The following is a 14,054-nucleotide window of genomic DNA, read 5'->3' as shown; positions in this document are numbered from 1 at the left end:
AGGGTTAAAGAAAGGCTGATAGTCTAAATGCTGAACATTATAGATCAATAACATAACTACACAACAAACTTTTCTTGGTTGAATGTTTACAAGGTACTGAATTTGTTTTGCCTTGATTAAGGCTACAGTTCAGTAAGTGTAATCTTTCTATGCTCCAATCTTTGGAGGTGTGATCTCAAAATTCAAAGTATTAGTATGATACGATTATGCCTATTCAAATAAAAACTATGATACAGGTATACTACAGTGGGGTTAAGCTATGCTATATTGACCCCTAGCTCGTTAACAACAATTTATGTGATAAATTGAGGAGAGAAAAAGTTGCAAGATGTTTCAACAATTATTAGCTAAAAGGGGTTATCGTTTCTTGCTGCATCTCAAGATCTTCCAACTAGCATGAGGACCCTCGCCTGTGTCATGAAGAAAGCATACCCAGCTCATTGCAGCTGCAAGCTCTTGAAGCTCATCCAAAACAGAGATTGAGTCTCGTACATAAATTTTGCCATCTGGTCTTAGTATACGATCCATTTCAAGCATGATGGTGGATATATTGCATCTGCACAAATGGAATAGAAAAGGAACAAGAACCATTATTCTGTGTGTTTTTCCTGACTTCACCAACATTTACCAGAAAGGGGTAAAAGAATACGCCAAAAATCCTTGTAAGTAACACATGCTCTGCTAAAATTCTAACCTTTTCCTCTCAATCGAAAAGAGACCGGATGCATGCAGCAAGTCATATGTCCTTGGGTAAGTATCAAATGCCTCGCACCTAAAAAGCACAGCACAAGCATCAAAAAACATAAATCAGATATAATCAAGTTGCAATGACAATCAGAAGATGGAGTAATACATAATAGACAACATGAGCATTGATTATATAACCATGAAATTTCAAGTAGCTAAAAGTAAAGGACTTGGAAGATTTAGATTACAATAATAAGCTTTGTTAAATCAAAATTCAGGCAACATACCAGTCATGCATAACTCCAAGGAGACCACGATCATATATTACTGGCAAGGTATTGAACCCACTGACTGGGACCACATTCATAACCCAGCAATTAAGATCAAATTCGTGTAATGCAGCAGCAAACCTATCAAAAACACATTACACAAGTTGCAAAATCTGCAGACTACACCATCCAGCAATTATATGTGCAAGTTAACAGAATTAAATTTGGTGATTTTTAAGCTCTGTTTTAATACTCTGTAGATCAGAAAGTGCTATGAAGTTTTCAGAAAACAATAGAAAAGAAAAGAAATACAGAGAGGAAAATATACCCTCCAAAACCAGCCCTCATATCCATTACATTCCGTATCTTCAACTCCCTCCAGCGAAAGGCACTAATATAACTTTGTATAATTTCCTTCCAATATTTTGACTCTGCCTTCATGAGTTCCTTTCTGGCAGCGAAGGCATCCATCTGAATTGTCTGCAGTCTATCTGGGGGGTGATGTAGGCGCTCAGGCCAAGTGGACACATTAGCTCCAGATCCATTATTAGGTATCTTTGTAATGCAGGCCTTCAGGCCTACATACCTGTCAATTTTTGAGTTGAATTTATTGAGGTAGTTGCAGTCTCAAAGTAGAATAACATAACATTGACAGTGAACAGTGGAAAAGCAGAAGAAAGGATTAAATAATCAAAATCTTGCTCCATGCATCCTGGACAACTCTCCTTGTTTGTATAATATGGCACAGGAGAAGTCACAGGTTGCTTCTCCTCCACTTTCATCATATATGCAAAAATGTGAGGGTCAATAATAAAGCAAAGTTACCAAACATTGTCTGGATCATCTTTTGGGTCACAAAGTGGAGGTTGTGCTCCAGCTTCACGACTCAGGTAACAGCTGTTATTCAAAGGCTTCCTCCATATAGCAATATAACCTTCCTTTTTTATCAGTTCCCAGCAAATGCGCGATGTAAGATTCTCCATTTCTGTAGATTTGATAAGGAAAAAACAAAGGCATTCTTACCTTGAAAAGTACAGACTTCAAGAAATCTCAACTAACAACTCAAATATTGACCTCACTGAAATTTTGTTTTAAAATAAAGGGTTTCAAGTTTTCAACCACACTCAGCCTTAACAGCAGAGAGGAGAGGGGGTGCAACTTTAAGATAAGATAAAGAGAGGTACTTATGAGTTATGAGGCATGACATCTAGGTGCAACTACGTAATACAGGTACCTTTCCACTGTTCTTGCAATTTAACTTCATGCTTATAGACTGGCTGTGCTGCCCAAGCAAAATATCCTCCAGCTCTCAACATTCTATTAACTTCAAGAAGCAAGATTCCATCTGCCAAATTAATGTGCAGATTAAAACTTAAATTGAGGGGAAACCAAAAAAAACAAAAAAAAAAAAAAAAAAAAAAAGGCACTGCACAACTACAGGCATCCAATTATCAGTTCATCACAATACAAAATAAAAAACAACTGTAAACCTATTTAGCATCAAGGGCAGCCTGTCATGGTCACAGATCTCACAATTATACATTCCAAATTTAGAAACTAATCAGAGAGCATAAAATAATTGCCACATAGCTTTAATGATTTTGAAAGAAAAAAAAATCTCATATGCCTTAAGAGAGTGTCATCTCAATAATAAAAACAAAGTTTAGATGACAAAAAAAATACCATCACGTGTCCAATTTATTCTGCACCTTGAACAGTGAATCAAATCAAAAGCTTGACTTGGATACAACAGACGGTGTGTAGCAAAAACTGATACCATAGCTGGCACACCACGCTCAAGTGCAAATTGAATCTGGTTCTCATGAACATCTTTTGGAGCTATAGAAAGAGTACTAACATTACGCTGCAGCAAAAATGCACCAAAACTAGCCACCCCACAACCAATATCCAAGACAACTCTGGTATTATGGCCAAATTTTATGTCAGGAATCATCTGCAAATCCAGCACCCACCAGACGGGGTCAACAGCAGATAATTCCATATGGATAAGTAAAAACTTTACTATGTATTGACAAAACGTTCAACCTTTGAAATTTGGTCCAAGTATTGATCAGCACCATGAATAAATTGTGTGCCACCACCAGGAAACACAAATTTCTCTCCCTTAATTAATATCCAATTCTGGCCTCCTTTATCTTCAACCAGCCGTGTGTGAGGTATATTATCAAACCATACCTATTTTAGAGTAATGTTAGATGGAAGATATTCCTCAGGCCAAGAAAAAGAAGCAAACATAAAACAAAAGAACTTCCTCTGTTATTTTAATCGCAAATTCACAACGTATTCCTTTTTGAGGAGTTGCAAATATTTTGCAACATTGCATTACTCTGCTAATGGTTCTCCCTATCTACTTATCACATGGATCCCTCTATCACTCTCTCCTTCACGTTGAAGTTAAAAGGGAATGCATCAAGTACATAATAGTATCCCTTGGTAATGCTTTGTATGCTTTGGCCTCTACCCATTTCAGAATCTACTGTTGTAAAAAGGAGTATCTAGTGTGTTTACAAGGGAACACAAGGAAGTTGGGTTGATGTAACTGGACATATGTAAAATGGAGAAGAGAAAATTAGAAAATAAGGGATTCCCTTAGATGGTTTTGCTTAATGATAAATTCTCTCGAAAGAACATCTTCCAATCATTTTGTATTCCAAATTTTCAATGGCTCATCAAACTATTGACTAAACCTTCTATTATATTCTCCTTCCTAATCTTACTGATGTGGGTCAAGCATAATGTTACTAAGGCTGCAATGCAGCCAACAACATAAAACTTAAAGTACAGATTATGTGACAGCAACAATTACACGGCATTGTAACGAATGGTGCCATCAAAGGCTCTGGAATCTAATATATGCATTCTGTGACATAGCATAATATGAAAGCAGGAAACAGATACACATACACACTGAACCACTTTGAACTACTGAAATGTTTGGTAGAACCATAGAATCGCAGAGCTAGTTACTGAAATAATTCAAGTTTGTAAAATATAATTAAAGGACATGTTTAGTTAAATTGATAATTCTCATCAGATTATCGAATTTTGGATGACAGAAAATTGGATAAAATACTACACTTTAGCTAGCTTATCGTTATGAATTCATTTTAGCACCTCCCCAAACAGCTCTAAAATACGTCCTCAGTTCGACAAAACACAACGTCATCAATGCAACAAACTATAAGAGTTTAGACTAGCAACAAACTCAAATTGATCATTCTTTTCTTTTGGAGTATCAGGAGCCACTAAGGACAGTGATGTAGCCTAGACGGCGAATAACACAGGGATCACGGGATACAATCCGAGTACCTCCCGCATAGACTTTAACCAACTAAGCTAGTTTACATTCGCAACCAAATTGATCACTCAAACACCCAAACATCATAATCAAAATTAAAGAACATTAAGGAAAATCATAAATTCAACATACCTCATCACGGCTTTGAGGCCATGGAATCGGAGACCGGTACTTCGGAGGAGCAGGAACCAAACAATCCAAACCTTTCCCAATCTCAGGACAATGCCGCTCAAATTTCTCCCCTCTTTCCGTCGAATTCAAACGACGAATCACATCAACATTATCCAAACAAGGAATAAACTCCCTCATACTCTCATTACACACCTTATACTTCTCCAAAACCCTAACCCTAATTTCCTTCTTCTCATTTTCTCTCTCCTCGAATTTCCGAGTGATATTAGCAAGCATTTCATCGGAGGATAAAGGGTTGATCTTCCCGACATTGAAGGTATCAACCATGGCGCCATTTTCGTCGACAATGCCTGTTCTCTCGAGCAACGGAAATGGCGGCAATGGTGGTGAAGGAGTGAGAGCTTTGAGGGGAAAGGGGGAGGAAGAGAAGGAGAAGAAGAGGAAGAAGAGGGAGATTGAGAGGAGAGAGAAAAGAGTGATTTTGATGAAGGTTGGAGATTTGAGAAGGTCCTTCAATGGAGGTGGGTTGAAGGTGTTCGTCATCATCAGTGGACAGTGGTTTCGTTGTCCTTCAGGTGTTGATGGTGAAGTAGATTTAGTAGGTGGGTCCAGGTGAATACCTAATTGTAGGGTCCATAACTGATTAACTATAGTTTGTTAACATGTTTTTTTTTTAAAAAAATAAAAAATAAAAAACAAAAATAAAAAAAATCTATCACTTAGGCCCTGTTTTTGAGCTGTTTTGCTCTGCTTTGCTAAAATCTGCTCTGCTCTGCTTCAATCTGTTTTCGCAATTTCTTTTGTACTCCTGGAGTACCATGCACAAGGTACTCCAGGTTGTGTACCTTTTATGTTATTTCGATGTAAACTTCTTATTATTTTAATTTGTATATATGTTATTTTAAAATTAATTATATTTTATTCCGTATATTCATTCTTGTGTACTTACGAAATACAAAGTTTTTATTATTTCATGTTATTTCAAAATGTGTATTATGTTACTCAATGATGTATATGTATTTCAAGTTACAATAATATTATTACAGAAATTTGATTGTTGTATACAAATGCTACTCTATTTAGTGCATTATGCTATTCAATATAATATAACTCTATGTTATTTGGTTGAAAACTTTTTTGTTACATAACATTATATGCTATGTTCACCGGACCATATTCATCTCTTTCGATTTTATTCTCTATTTTTATTTAGCTACCTCCTCTAAAATAAGTTTAAACAAAATAATACAAGTTTTTGGCAAAATAATACAATGTTTAATAAATATAAAAAAACCTATATTAAAAAAATAACACCAAGTTTAAGCAAAATAACATCATAATTAAAAAGATCGTCATATGCTTTAAACCAAAATAACACAATTCAATGTTTTAACAAAAACAAAAAAAAAAAAACAAAAAACAAAAAACTAATTTAATATAATAAATACTAACACAGTACAATGTTTAAGCAAATAACATTATAGTCTAAGCAAAATAATATAAGGTTCAATCCAAAATAACTCATGGTTTTAACATAATAATGTGTATAGCAAGATAGTATGGTACCCAAGGAGTACCATACTCCAGGAGTACTTAAGACTAATTCGTTCTGCCCTGCCCTGCTCTGCTCTGCTCTACTTAAAATTAATACTTAATATTGAATTATTATAATAATAATAAAAATTTAATAATAATAATAAATATTTAATATTTAATAATAATAATTAATATATAATAATAATAATAAATAAATAAATAATATTTAATAATTATTAATAATAATAATAATTAATACTTAATAATAATAACAATATTTAAATATTGATATTTAATAAAAATAATAATAATAATTAATTACTAATATTTAATAATAATAATAATAAATAAATAATATTTAATAATAATAATAGTAATTATACTAATAGTAATAATAATACATTATAACTAATAATATTAATTATAATTACAATAATTGATTTTTATAATAACAATTAATATTAAGATAATAACTAATATTTAAAGATAATACTAATTATTAATTTTTAATAATAATACTAATTAAATAATATTTAATAATAATAATTATTATAATAAATATAATGATAATAATAATTAATGTTTAATAATAATTATTATTATAATAATAAATAAATACTAATAATAATTAATATTTAATAATAATAATAATAATTAATATTTAATAATAATAATAATAATTAATGTTTAATAATAATAATAATAATAATAATAATGAAATCTGCTCTGCTGAAATCTGCTCTGCTCTGCTCTGCTTTGCTCTGCTGAAATCTGCTTTGCTCTGCCCACAAGCTCAAAAGAACAAGGCCTTAACCCGCTATTTTTATAAATTCTATGCCGTGTCCTTAGTTTTTGAAATTTCTATATAATAACCCGCAAGTTCATTTATGAGGCGTTTGGTTGGAAGGATGGGAATAAGAGGGATAAGAAGGGAGGATTAAGATAGGGGATTGATTAGTGGGACATGGATAAATAATCTTTATCCCATGTTTGGTAAGTAGGAGAGAAAGAAATTAGGAATAAGTAATAAATTTATAAAAAATACTCTTACTAACTTCTATCCTTCTCCTTACTTTTTCAATTTCATTAAGGGTAATTTAGTCTTTTAAAACTCATTTTAATCCCTTCCCCTTATACCACTCCCCCTTAGTTATAGAAATGGAGGGATAAGTGGGTGATTTAATCCCTATCCCTAACCCCTTTATAATCCCCGGCCCATCCCTCTAAACAGACACTACATTCCTTCCATCCCTATTTTTTATTCTTGTCCCACCCCTTTTATCCCCCTAAACAAACACCCTCATAGTAACTAACTATACAATATCCTTACTCCAAAAAAACTATACAATATCCTTGTCCTTATCCCACCGTTAACAAATTCTTTTAGTAGGGCTGACTCTCAATTTTTTTTTAATCAATCTGCGTGTTAGACTGTTTAGTAAATGTTCCATTAAAAGTTGAAGGGCTATATTGGCTCTAAAGGGTTCAATTGAGCTCAGATTTGACAAATATGAGACGTAAATACTTCGTATTTAGTATTAAGAAATGTCTCAATTTGCGTGTTTACATTTTAATATGTAAAACGAGGTATTTAAATTTGTTTCTTTGGCAAATCTAAGTTCAATTTGGATTCCTAAGGACCTAAATAGCCCCTAAAACCTTTAATGGAACATTTTACAAAGCGCAAAAATCAATTAAAAATATTAAAAATTGGAGAGTGGGCCCCACTAACGAAATTTATTAACTGTTTGGATAACGGCAAGGTTACTATATAGCCACTAAATGAACTTGCGGGTTACTATATATATAAAAGTTTTAAAAAGTAAGGGCACATGTACATCGTAGAATTTCTAAAAGTAGCAGGTTATATTGTATAATTTCCCATTTTTTTTTTACAAGCTATACTCTGTACTTCCGTAATTTATTGCCAATATAAATTGAAAATCTTGCACAAGTTGATTCGGTTTAGGTTAGCCAGCAAGGTTTAGAACCAGAGAAATGAGTAAGGGCTTGTTTAGTTTATTTTATTTTTACTTATCTAAACTAGTAAATTTTGAGCTTTACGATAATCTATAAGGAAAAAATATCGCATGTGTTTGGTAACTACTAACTAACTTATTTGAGCAAAATTAGCTTATTTGACCAATATTAACTTACTGACTATTAAATAAGCTGATTCAAGGTGTTTAGTGGGAACCTTAATTATTTAATGAGCTTATTCCACTAAATAAGCTCTTTTTTAAAAGGAAAATTGCCCGGAATAATCCGACCTTTTGCCCGTCCGCTGAAAATAATCCCACCTTTGGATTATTTTTAAATAATCCGACCTTTATACCCAATCCGCTTAAAATGGTCCTAGGTGACCAGCAACCGGATGAAGAGGTAATTTTTTTTTAATTAGGTTTAATTTACACGTGTCACTACTTAATTTGTCCAAAATTAACAAAAACAATTTTAAAAAAAAAAGTAAAATTAATTTTTTTTTTTTTTTAAAAACCATCACCTTTCAGCACCACCATCCCCACCACTACCCAAAACCAAGAGCCCAGAACCACCGCCACTGATTTGCCGACCCAAAACCACTGCCACTGACACACCAACTCGAAACCACCTCCACTGACGCGCTTACCGGAACCCCAACCCACCCCAAAACCCCTTTCGGAAAATCGAAAACCCACGACAAATCGAAAAATCTGGGATCGGGATTGGGGTTGGGGTTGGGGAGGTCGGAGCGATTGGAAAAGGGACGGTGGACGGGGGAGGGGCTGGGATTGGGTCGGGAAAAGGATTTTCGAGGGTTAAGGGTTGCCGGTGTTTCCATTTTCGTGGGGGAGGGAGAGGATTGGTGGTTCTGGGGGAGGGGGAGTGGGGTCAGTCACGCGTCGGATCGAGGGAGGGTGGTAGGGGGCTGACTGGCCGGAGCCGCATGGCGGGGACGGCGGTGGCTTGAGTGGTATGTGGTTTCGTGAGGGAGTGAGGGGTTTAAGGGTGGTTTTGTGAGGGGTTTGAGGGTGGTTCACTACAAGAAAAATCTCTTTTCGTAGCGATTATTTCGTAGCAATTGTACATTCGCTACAATATGCAAGTATGTTTGTGAAATAATTAAGGATGTCGTATCATTTTTACAATCGCCATGATTTTCCCATATAAAATCGATACGAAAAACATAATAATACATATCCACACTATTTTTACACATTTATATAATTTTGAGAAATCGTATCATTTACAATCGCCACTGTAGGGAATAAATTCAAGCCTTTAAAATCCCACTAGCTTGAACCCCACTGTGATCATACACTAAAGTACGGTGGCGTTCAAAAGGGAAGAAGATAGAGCAAAAGAGTCGCCAACAAGTTTTGTAGGAACTTGTAAACCGTTCACGAGGTGAAGGTTACACCCCTTAACGATCCAAAAGATTGTCAACTCCATAAGGTCTAGAACCAAATAAGGGTTCGGGGATGAAGGTACAAATCCAACCTAAAAGAGATTGAACCTACCCTAATAATAGGCCTCTACTTTATTCTGATCGTATTCATCTGCGCTTTCTGATTAACATGCAATCAATAGGATTAACCCTAAACCTGTTTAATCTACGTTGGTTGAATTTAATGCACAAATAAACTATTATTGGCGATCACTTGAATTATAATCACAATTAACCCTAAACAAGATTATTAAATATCTTATTAACCGTGATTACAAGTACCAAATTCCCTTTAAACATGCATAAAAGGTGATCAAGCAATAAATATAAATAATATCAAGCAACATAATAAATAATCAATATCATGAATAATAATTATAATTGAAACAATCATCATCAAAATAACAATATTCATAATCATTATAAATTATAACAATTATAATCATAATCATGTTCATATTAATATTAAAGCACGCATAATAATAGCAAGTTCCTAGGCATGATACTAACAAAATTAATAACAAACCCTAACATGTCACTAAGCAATAAAAATCAAATCTTTAACTCTAACATGATACTAACAATCATAAATATTAGGAAGAACATAGGAAGCATCGTAGCAATCATATTTAATATTAAAATTACCCTAGACATGATACTAGGAATATCATAATAACAATGTAAACATGATTTCTACATCATAATATCAATTAAAATCAATTAAAGTACTTACTTTGATGCCTCGTACCTCTTTCTAATAACAAAATACACACGTTAGTAACTTCAAGGAAAATAATAATCAAACAATTAAATTAAATAATTGAAAGAGAGATTTGGGACCAAACTCTCAGAAATTAAAACCTTTCACATCTAGGGCGAAGGCAACTTCGAATATGGCTAGGTGTTCTAGATCTTGTGAATGCGGAATTTTGTATTAGAAAACAAAGTTTGGAAAAGAGAGAGAGGGAGTAATCAAGGAAATCTTGATGAGAGTTCGTGAGAATTGGTGAATGAATGAATGTAGATGATGAATGAAAACAATTGGTGAATGAAAACGGAGTTTTTAATACGATATTTATAGAGAAAATCAGCCAAAAAGATAAATTAAACAAAACAGAGTCCGACGCACGCAAAACGAGGTTGGCGCCAACCCTGGCTAGCTGGCGCCAGGCGCCAACACTAGCGCCAGGCGCCAAGGCCTGGGGTTAGGCGCCAAGCCTGAATTTAACGCGTTTTCAAAAATCCGATAAGTTTACCGTACTGGAGGATAAAATCATATAATTTCTTCGAAAATGCTATTTGATTTTGATTAAAACTCTGAAAAGTCAACAAAAGTCAATTTATCAATGCTAATTGAATTAGGAATGAAAAGAACCTTCTAGAAGAATCTAGAAGACTAAAACCATTCCTAATTGCATTAGGAATGATAAATCATATTAGGCCCTCCCCTAGATCGTTGGGCCGTACATAAAGCTCAAACCGGGCCCAGTTTGGTAAATTGGCCATAACTTCCTCAATATTCATCGGAATTGGGCTTATAATATATCGTTGGAAAGGTCTTTGCATGCCCCCTCCAACTACACTACTATTGGACCCATATCATGGACCAACCAAACTGGATTGGCTGTTTTTCTTAAAATAAGTTTTCAAAAACAGAGAGAAGAGAAAAGAAATTTAAAACTTTCCGCAACACTAGACTTTCCACACTTTCATTTCATTCGATTATGATTCGACGTGAAAGGTACTCATCACTGGGTTTGGTTTTGGGGAGACACAAATGGGTGTCTACAGCCACTATATCCTAAAAATCGATACGAAAAGCCTTTTCAACACTAGATATATAAATATTTTTTGACAAAGAATACATAAAATATGTCATAGCTTATTGGTGAAACATTTAATATAAGATTTTGAGGTTGCATGTTCGAATCTTGTAAAGATCATACGCACGCTATTTTTTTTTTATTTTAATTTTTTTTTGAAGAAAATGAGTTAAACATTATAGCGATTGTAATCGCTACAATAATCACCACGATTGGATGTAGTTTTTCGTATCGATTATTGAGGCCAACCCCAGCGATATTGAAAACCAATACTATAGGCTAAGGCAACGGGGGATATTCTATCGAATGACCATTCGTTGGGAAAGCTTTTTGTTGAAATTACAATCGATACTAAAGGTTAAAATAAATGCTACGAAAAGGTTATTTTCTTGTAGTGGTTCAGGGGAGGCGGTTTGACGCTGGTTCAGGGGAAAGGTGGCAGGGGCGGTCGGCGCGCTGGAAGGGGTGGCAGGGGCGGTCGGTGCGCCGAGATTGGTGGCAAGGGAGATGGTTTGGCTGGTGGGTGGTTTCCAAAACTAATTAATTGTTATTTTAATTTTTTTTAAAATTTTTTTTGGGCTAATTGAGTGCCAACACGTGTCAAGTAACTTGCTATAACAAGTTAACTGACCAGTTGGGACCATTAAAAAAGATCGGGGGGTTGGATTATTTAAAAATAATCCAAAGGTGGGATTATTTTCAGCGAATGGGCAAAAGGTCAGATTATTGCGGGCAATTTTTCCTTTTCAAAATGCTCTTTTAAAGAGTTTTTTCAATTAGCTTATTCAATTTTTATGGTGAAATGACATTTAAACCCCCATTTAATTAAAAAAAAACTATATGAAGTACATATTCCACAATTAGCTTATTGGTCATTTCGCATAATCAATCAGCTTTAAACAACAACTATTTACCAAACACTTTTCTACAATAAGCTAATAAAATAAGTACTTAATCAAATCCGTTAATACAATCAGCTAGTTAAAATCAGCTAACACAATTAGTTTCAGCTTTCAGCTTTTCCCCAAACACGGCCATCAAGTGAGATCTTGTTAGATTTGTAATAATGTGTATTTTAATAATATGCAATTTTCATAATTTTTTCATTATGAAATTAAAGACACTTAGCGAATTGTACATAAATTGATGATATGATTTGAACTTATATTTTTTATCTGATCTAATCAGATTTTATTTTTTCTAAACTAAGTAAAAATAAGTTGAATTAAACAAGGCCTAAATGGAGTAAGTAGTATAATTCTATCTTTTGATTAAACATTATGGTGATGGAATTATACACTAGAAGAAGTAGTAGTAGTAATAATAATAATAATAATAATAATAATAATAATAATAATAATAATAATAATAATAATAATAATAATAATAATAATAATAATAATAATAATAAATCACTATAATGTTTAATCAAAAGACAAAATTATACTAATTAATACTCCTTTTAGGCCTTTTTTAGTTCAACTTATTTTTAGATTTCACCCCTCAAAACTTTGATCAAGGAAGCTAGTTGTGGATGAGAAGTGGTAGTAAACTACAAGTAGCAATCATTTCGTCAATTTAGTTTTAGACTAATAAATGGTGCAAAAGGCTTTGCCCCTATCTATTCCATTCACCAAGTTCTTAGTTCTTATTCCATTTAGAGATTAAGATTGCTCTTCTTAGTTCTTATCGGGGCAAATAAACTTTGATTGTAGAGGGGGATAACCTAATCATAATGATTAGTGAATGCTAAAAATTAGGTCTGAAAAGTACACTGAGAGATTACTAAGTTTACAAAATTGTATAGTGCTCATTCTAGCTACTAAACAAAAAATTGTAAATACAAAATGTTTGATAAAAATAAATAAAATAAAATTATGCATTTTTATGAATTATGAGTTTAAGTTAGTTTTAATTAAAATTGCGGTGCTTCTATGTAATGTTCAACTATCCATAAAAGAGTCCAAGCTCATATTAATCGATTCAAAGCATAGAACATAATTAATAAGAACAAATTAATTTAAACTTGATCCTTAAATTACAAAAAAATATAACAGTTGATTTGAGCAAACTTCACGGTGAAGTTAGATGTCACTCTTAAAAGCTTGATCAACTAAACTAGCCGCATTGTTAATTAGTGAAAAAAATAAGGGTCAATTTTGACAAATACTTAATTTTGCCACTTAAAAAAGAAATTTCATCAACATTTCAATAACACCATGTTACATGTATGCAACACCGAAGACCAACTTGAATAGTATGTCAACGTTTTTTTGATTACATGAAAAATGCATGTGCATTGAATCTGATTTTTATTTTATTTATAGCAATTGGTCAACCATTTTTTTTTTTTTTTTTTTTTTTTTAGAAAATTGGTCAACCTATTGATCACAATGGTTTTCCTTAAAATGTTTTATAAGTCGTACATACAAATCTACAACCGGACAAGGTTATGCTTTTAAATCTTGCATGAACCATTAATAGATAAACATGTGTCCATGCATTGTGAAAAGTCAAGGTTATGCTTTTTTCTTTTTTTTTTTTTTCACGGAAATTGCTCCTTAACTACTTGGAACTACCTTGGAATTTAGTGCATAGATTGACCAAGATAAACAATACTCGTAATAAACATCATTTGTTCAAAGGTATGTGCCCTAAACGTGTTGATTTTATACATTCGTGCCTATAGTTATGGTAATGCTTATTAAATGGAACGCCAGTCTTGCAAATGTCAACTAATATTATTATAGCTTAATACTGGTACATGATATTCTAGCACATGTTATTATTTTTATATCATGGATTTTAAACGAAACTTCATTGTTTATATATTATCATATAACCAGTCGCCAACTATGCTT

The 14,054-nt window shown here is 33.2% G+C and overlaps 1 protein-coding gene across 1 annotated transcript; it reads right to left on the bottom strand.

Moving 5' to 3' along the window:
- Positions 1 to 40: 40 nt before the first annotated feature.
- LOC110725746 (probable methyltransferase PMT10) lies at positions 41 to 5,209 on the bottom strand. Its single transcript, XM_021905214.1, has 9 exons — positions 4,408 to 5,209; positions 3,003 to 3,152; positions 2,640 to 2,910; positions 2,191 to 2,301; positions 1,782 to 1,941; positions 1,285 to 1,542; positions 975 to 1,097; positions 695 to 772; positions 41 to 556 (listed from the first exon to the last, which is right to left on the bottom strand). Exons 1-9 carry the CDS (start codon positions 4,951 to 4,953, stop codon positions 358 to 360), a joined length of 1,896 nt encoding a protein of 631 aa, XP_021760906.1. The 5' UTR covers positions 4,954 to 5,209; the 3' UTR covers positions 41 to 357.
- Positions 5,210 to 14,054: the final 8,845 nt, after the last annotated feature.

The sequence above is a fragment of the Chenopodium quinoa genome, unplaced genomic scaffold (genome assembly GCF_001683475.1).
Source record: "Chenopodium quinoa cultivar QQ74 unplaced genomic scaffold, ASM168347v1, whole genome shotgun sequence".
Taxonomy (NCBI): Eukaryota; Viridiplantae; Streptophyta; class Magnoliopsida; order Caryophyllales; family Amaranthaceae; genus Chenopodium; species Chenopodium quinoa.
This window is presented reverse-complemented; position numbering and strand designations above follow the sequence as displayed.

Coding starts and splice junctions, on each gene's coding strand:
- LOC110725746 (XM_021905214.1), bottom strand. CDS start 4,953: ATGATGACGAACACCTTCAACCCACCTCCATTGAAGGACCTTCTCAAA. Junction 3,153..4,407: donor GGCCTCAAAGCCGTGATGAG/GTATGTTGAATT, acceptor ACTCTAAAATAG/GTATGGTTTGATAATATACC. Junction 1,543..1,781: donor GATGATCCAGACAATGTTTG/GTAACTTTGCTT, acceptor AAAAATTGACAG/GTATGTAGGCCTGAAGGCCT.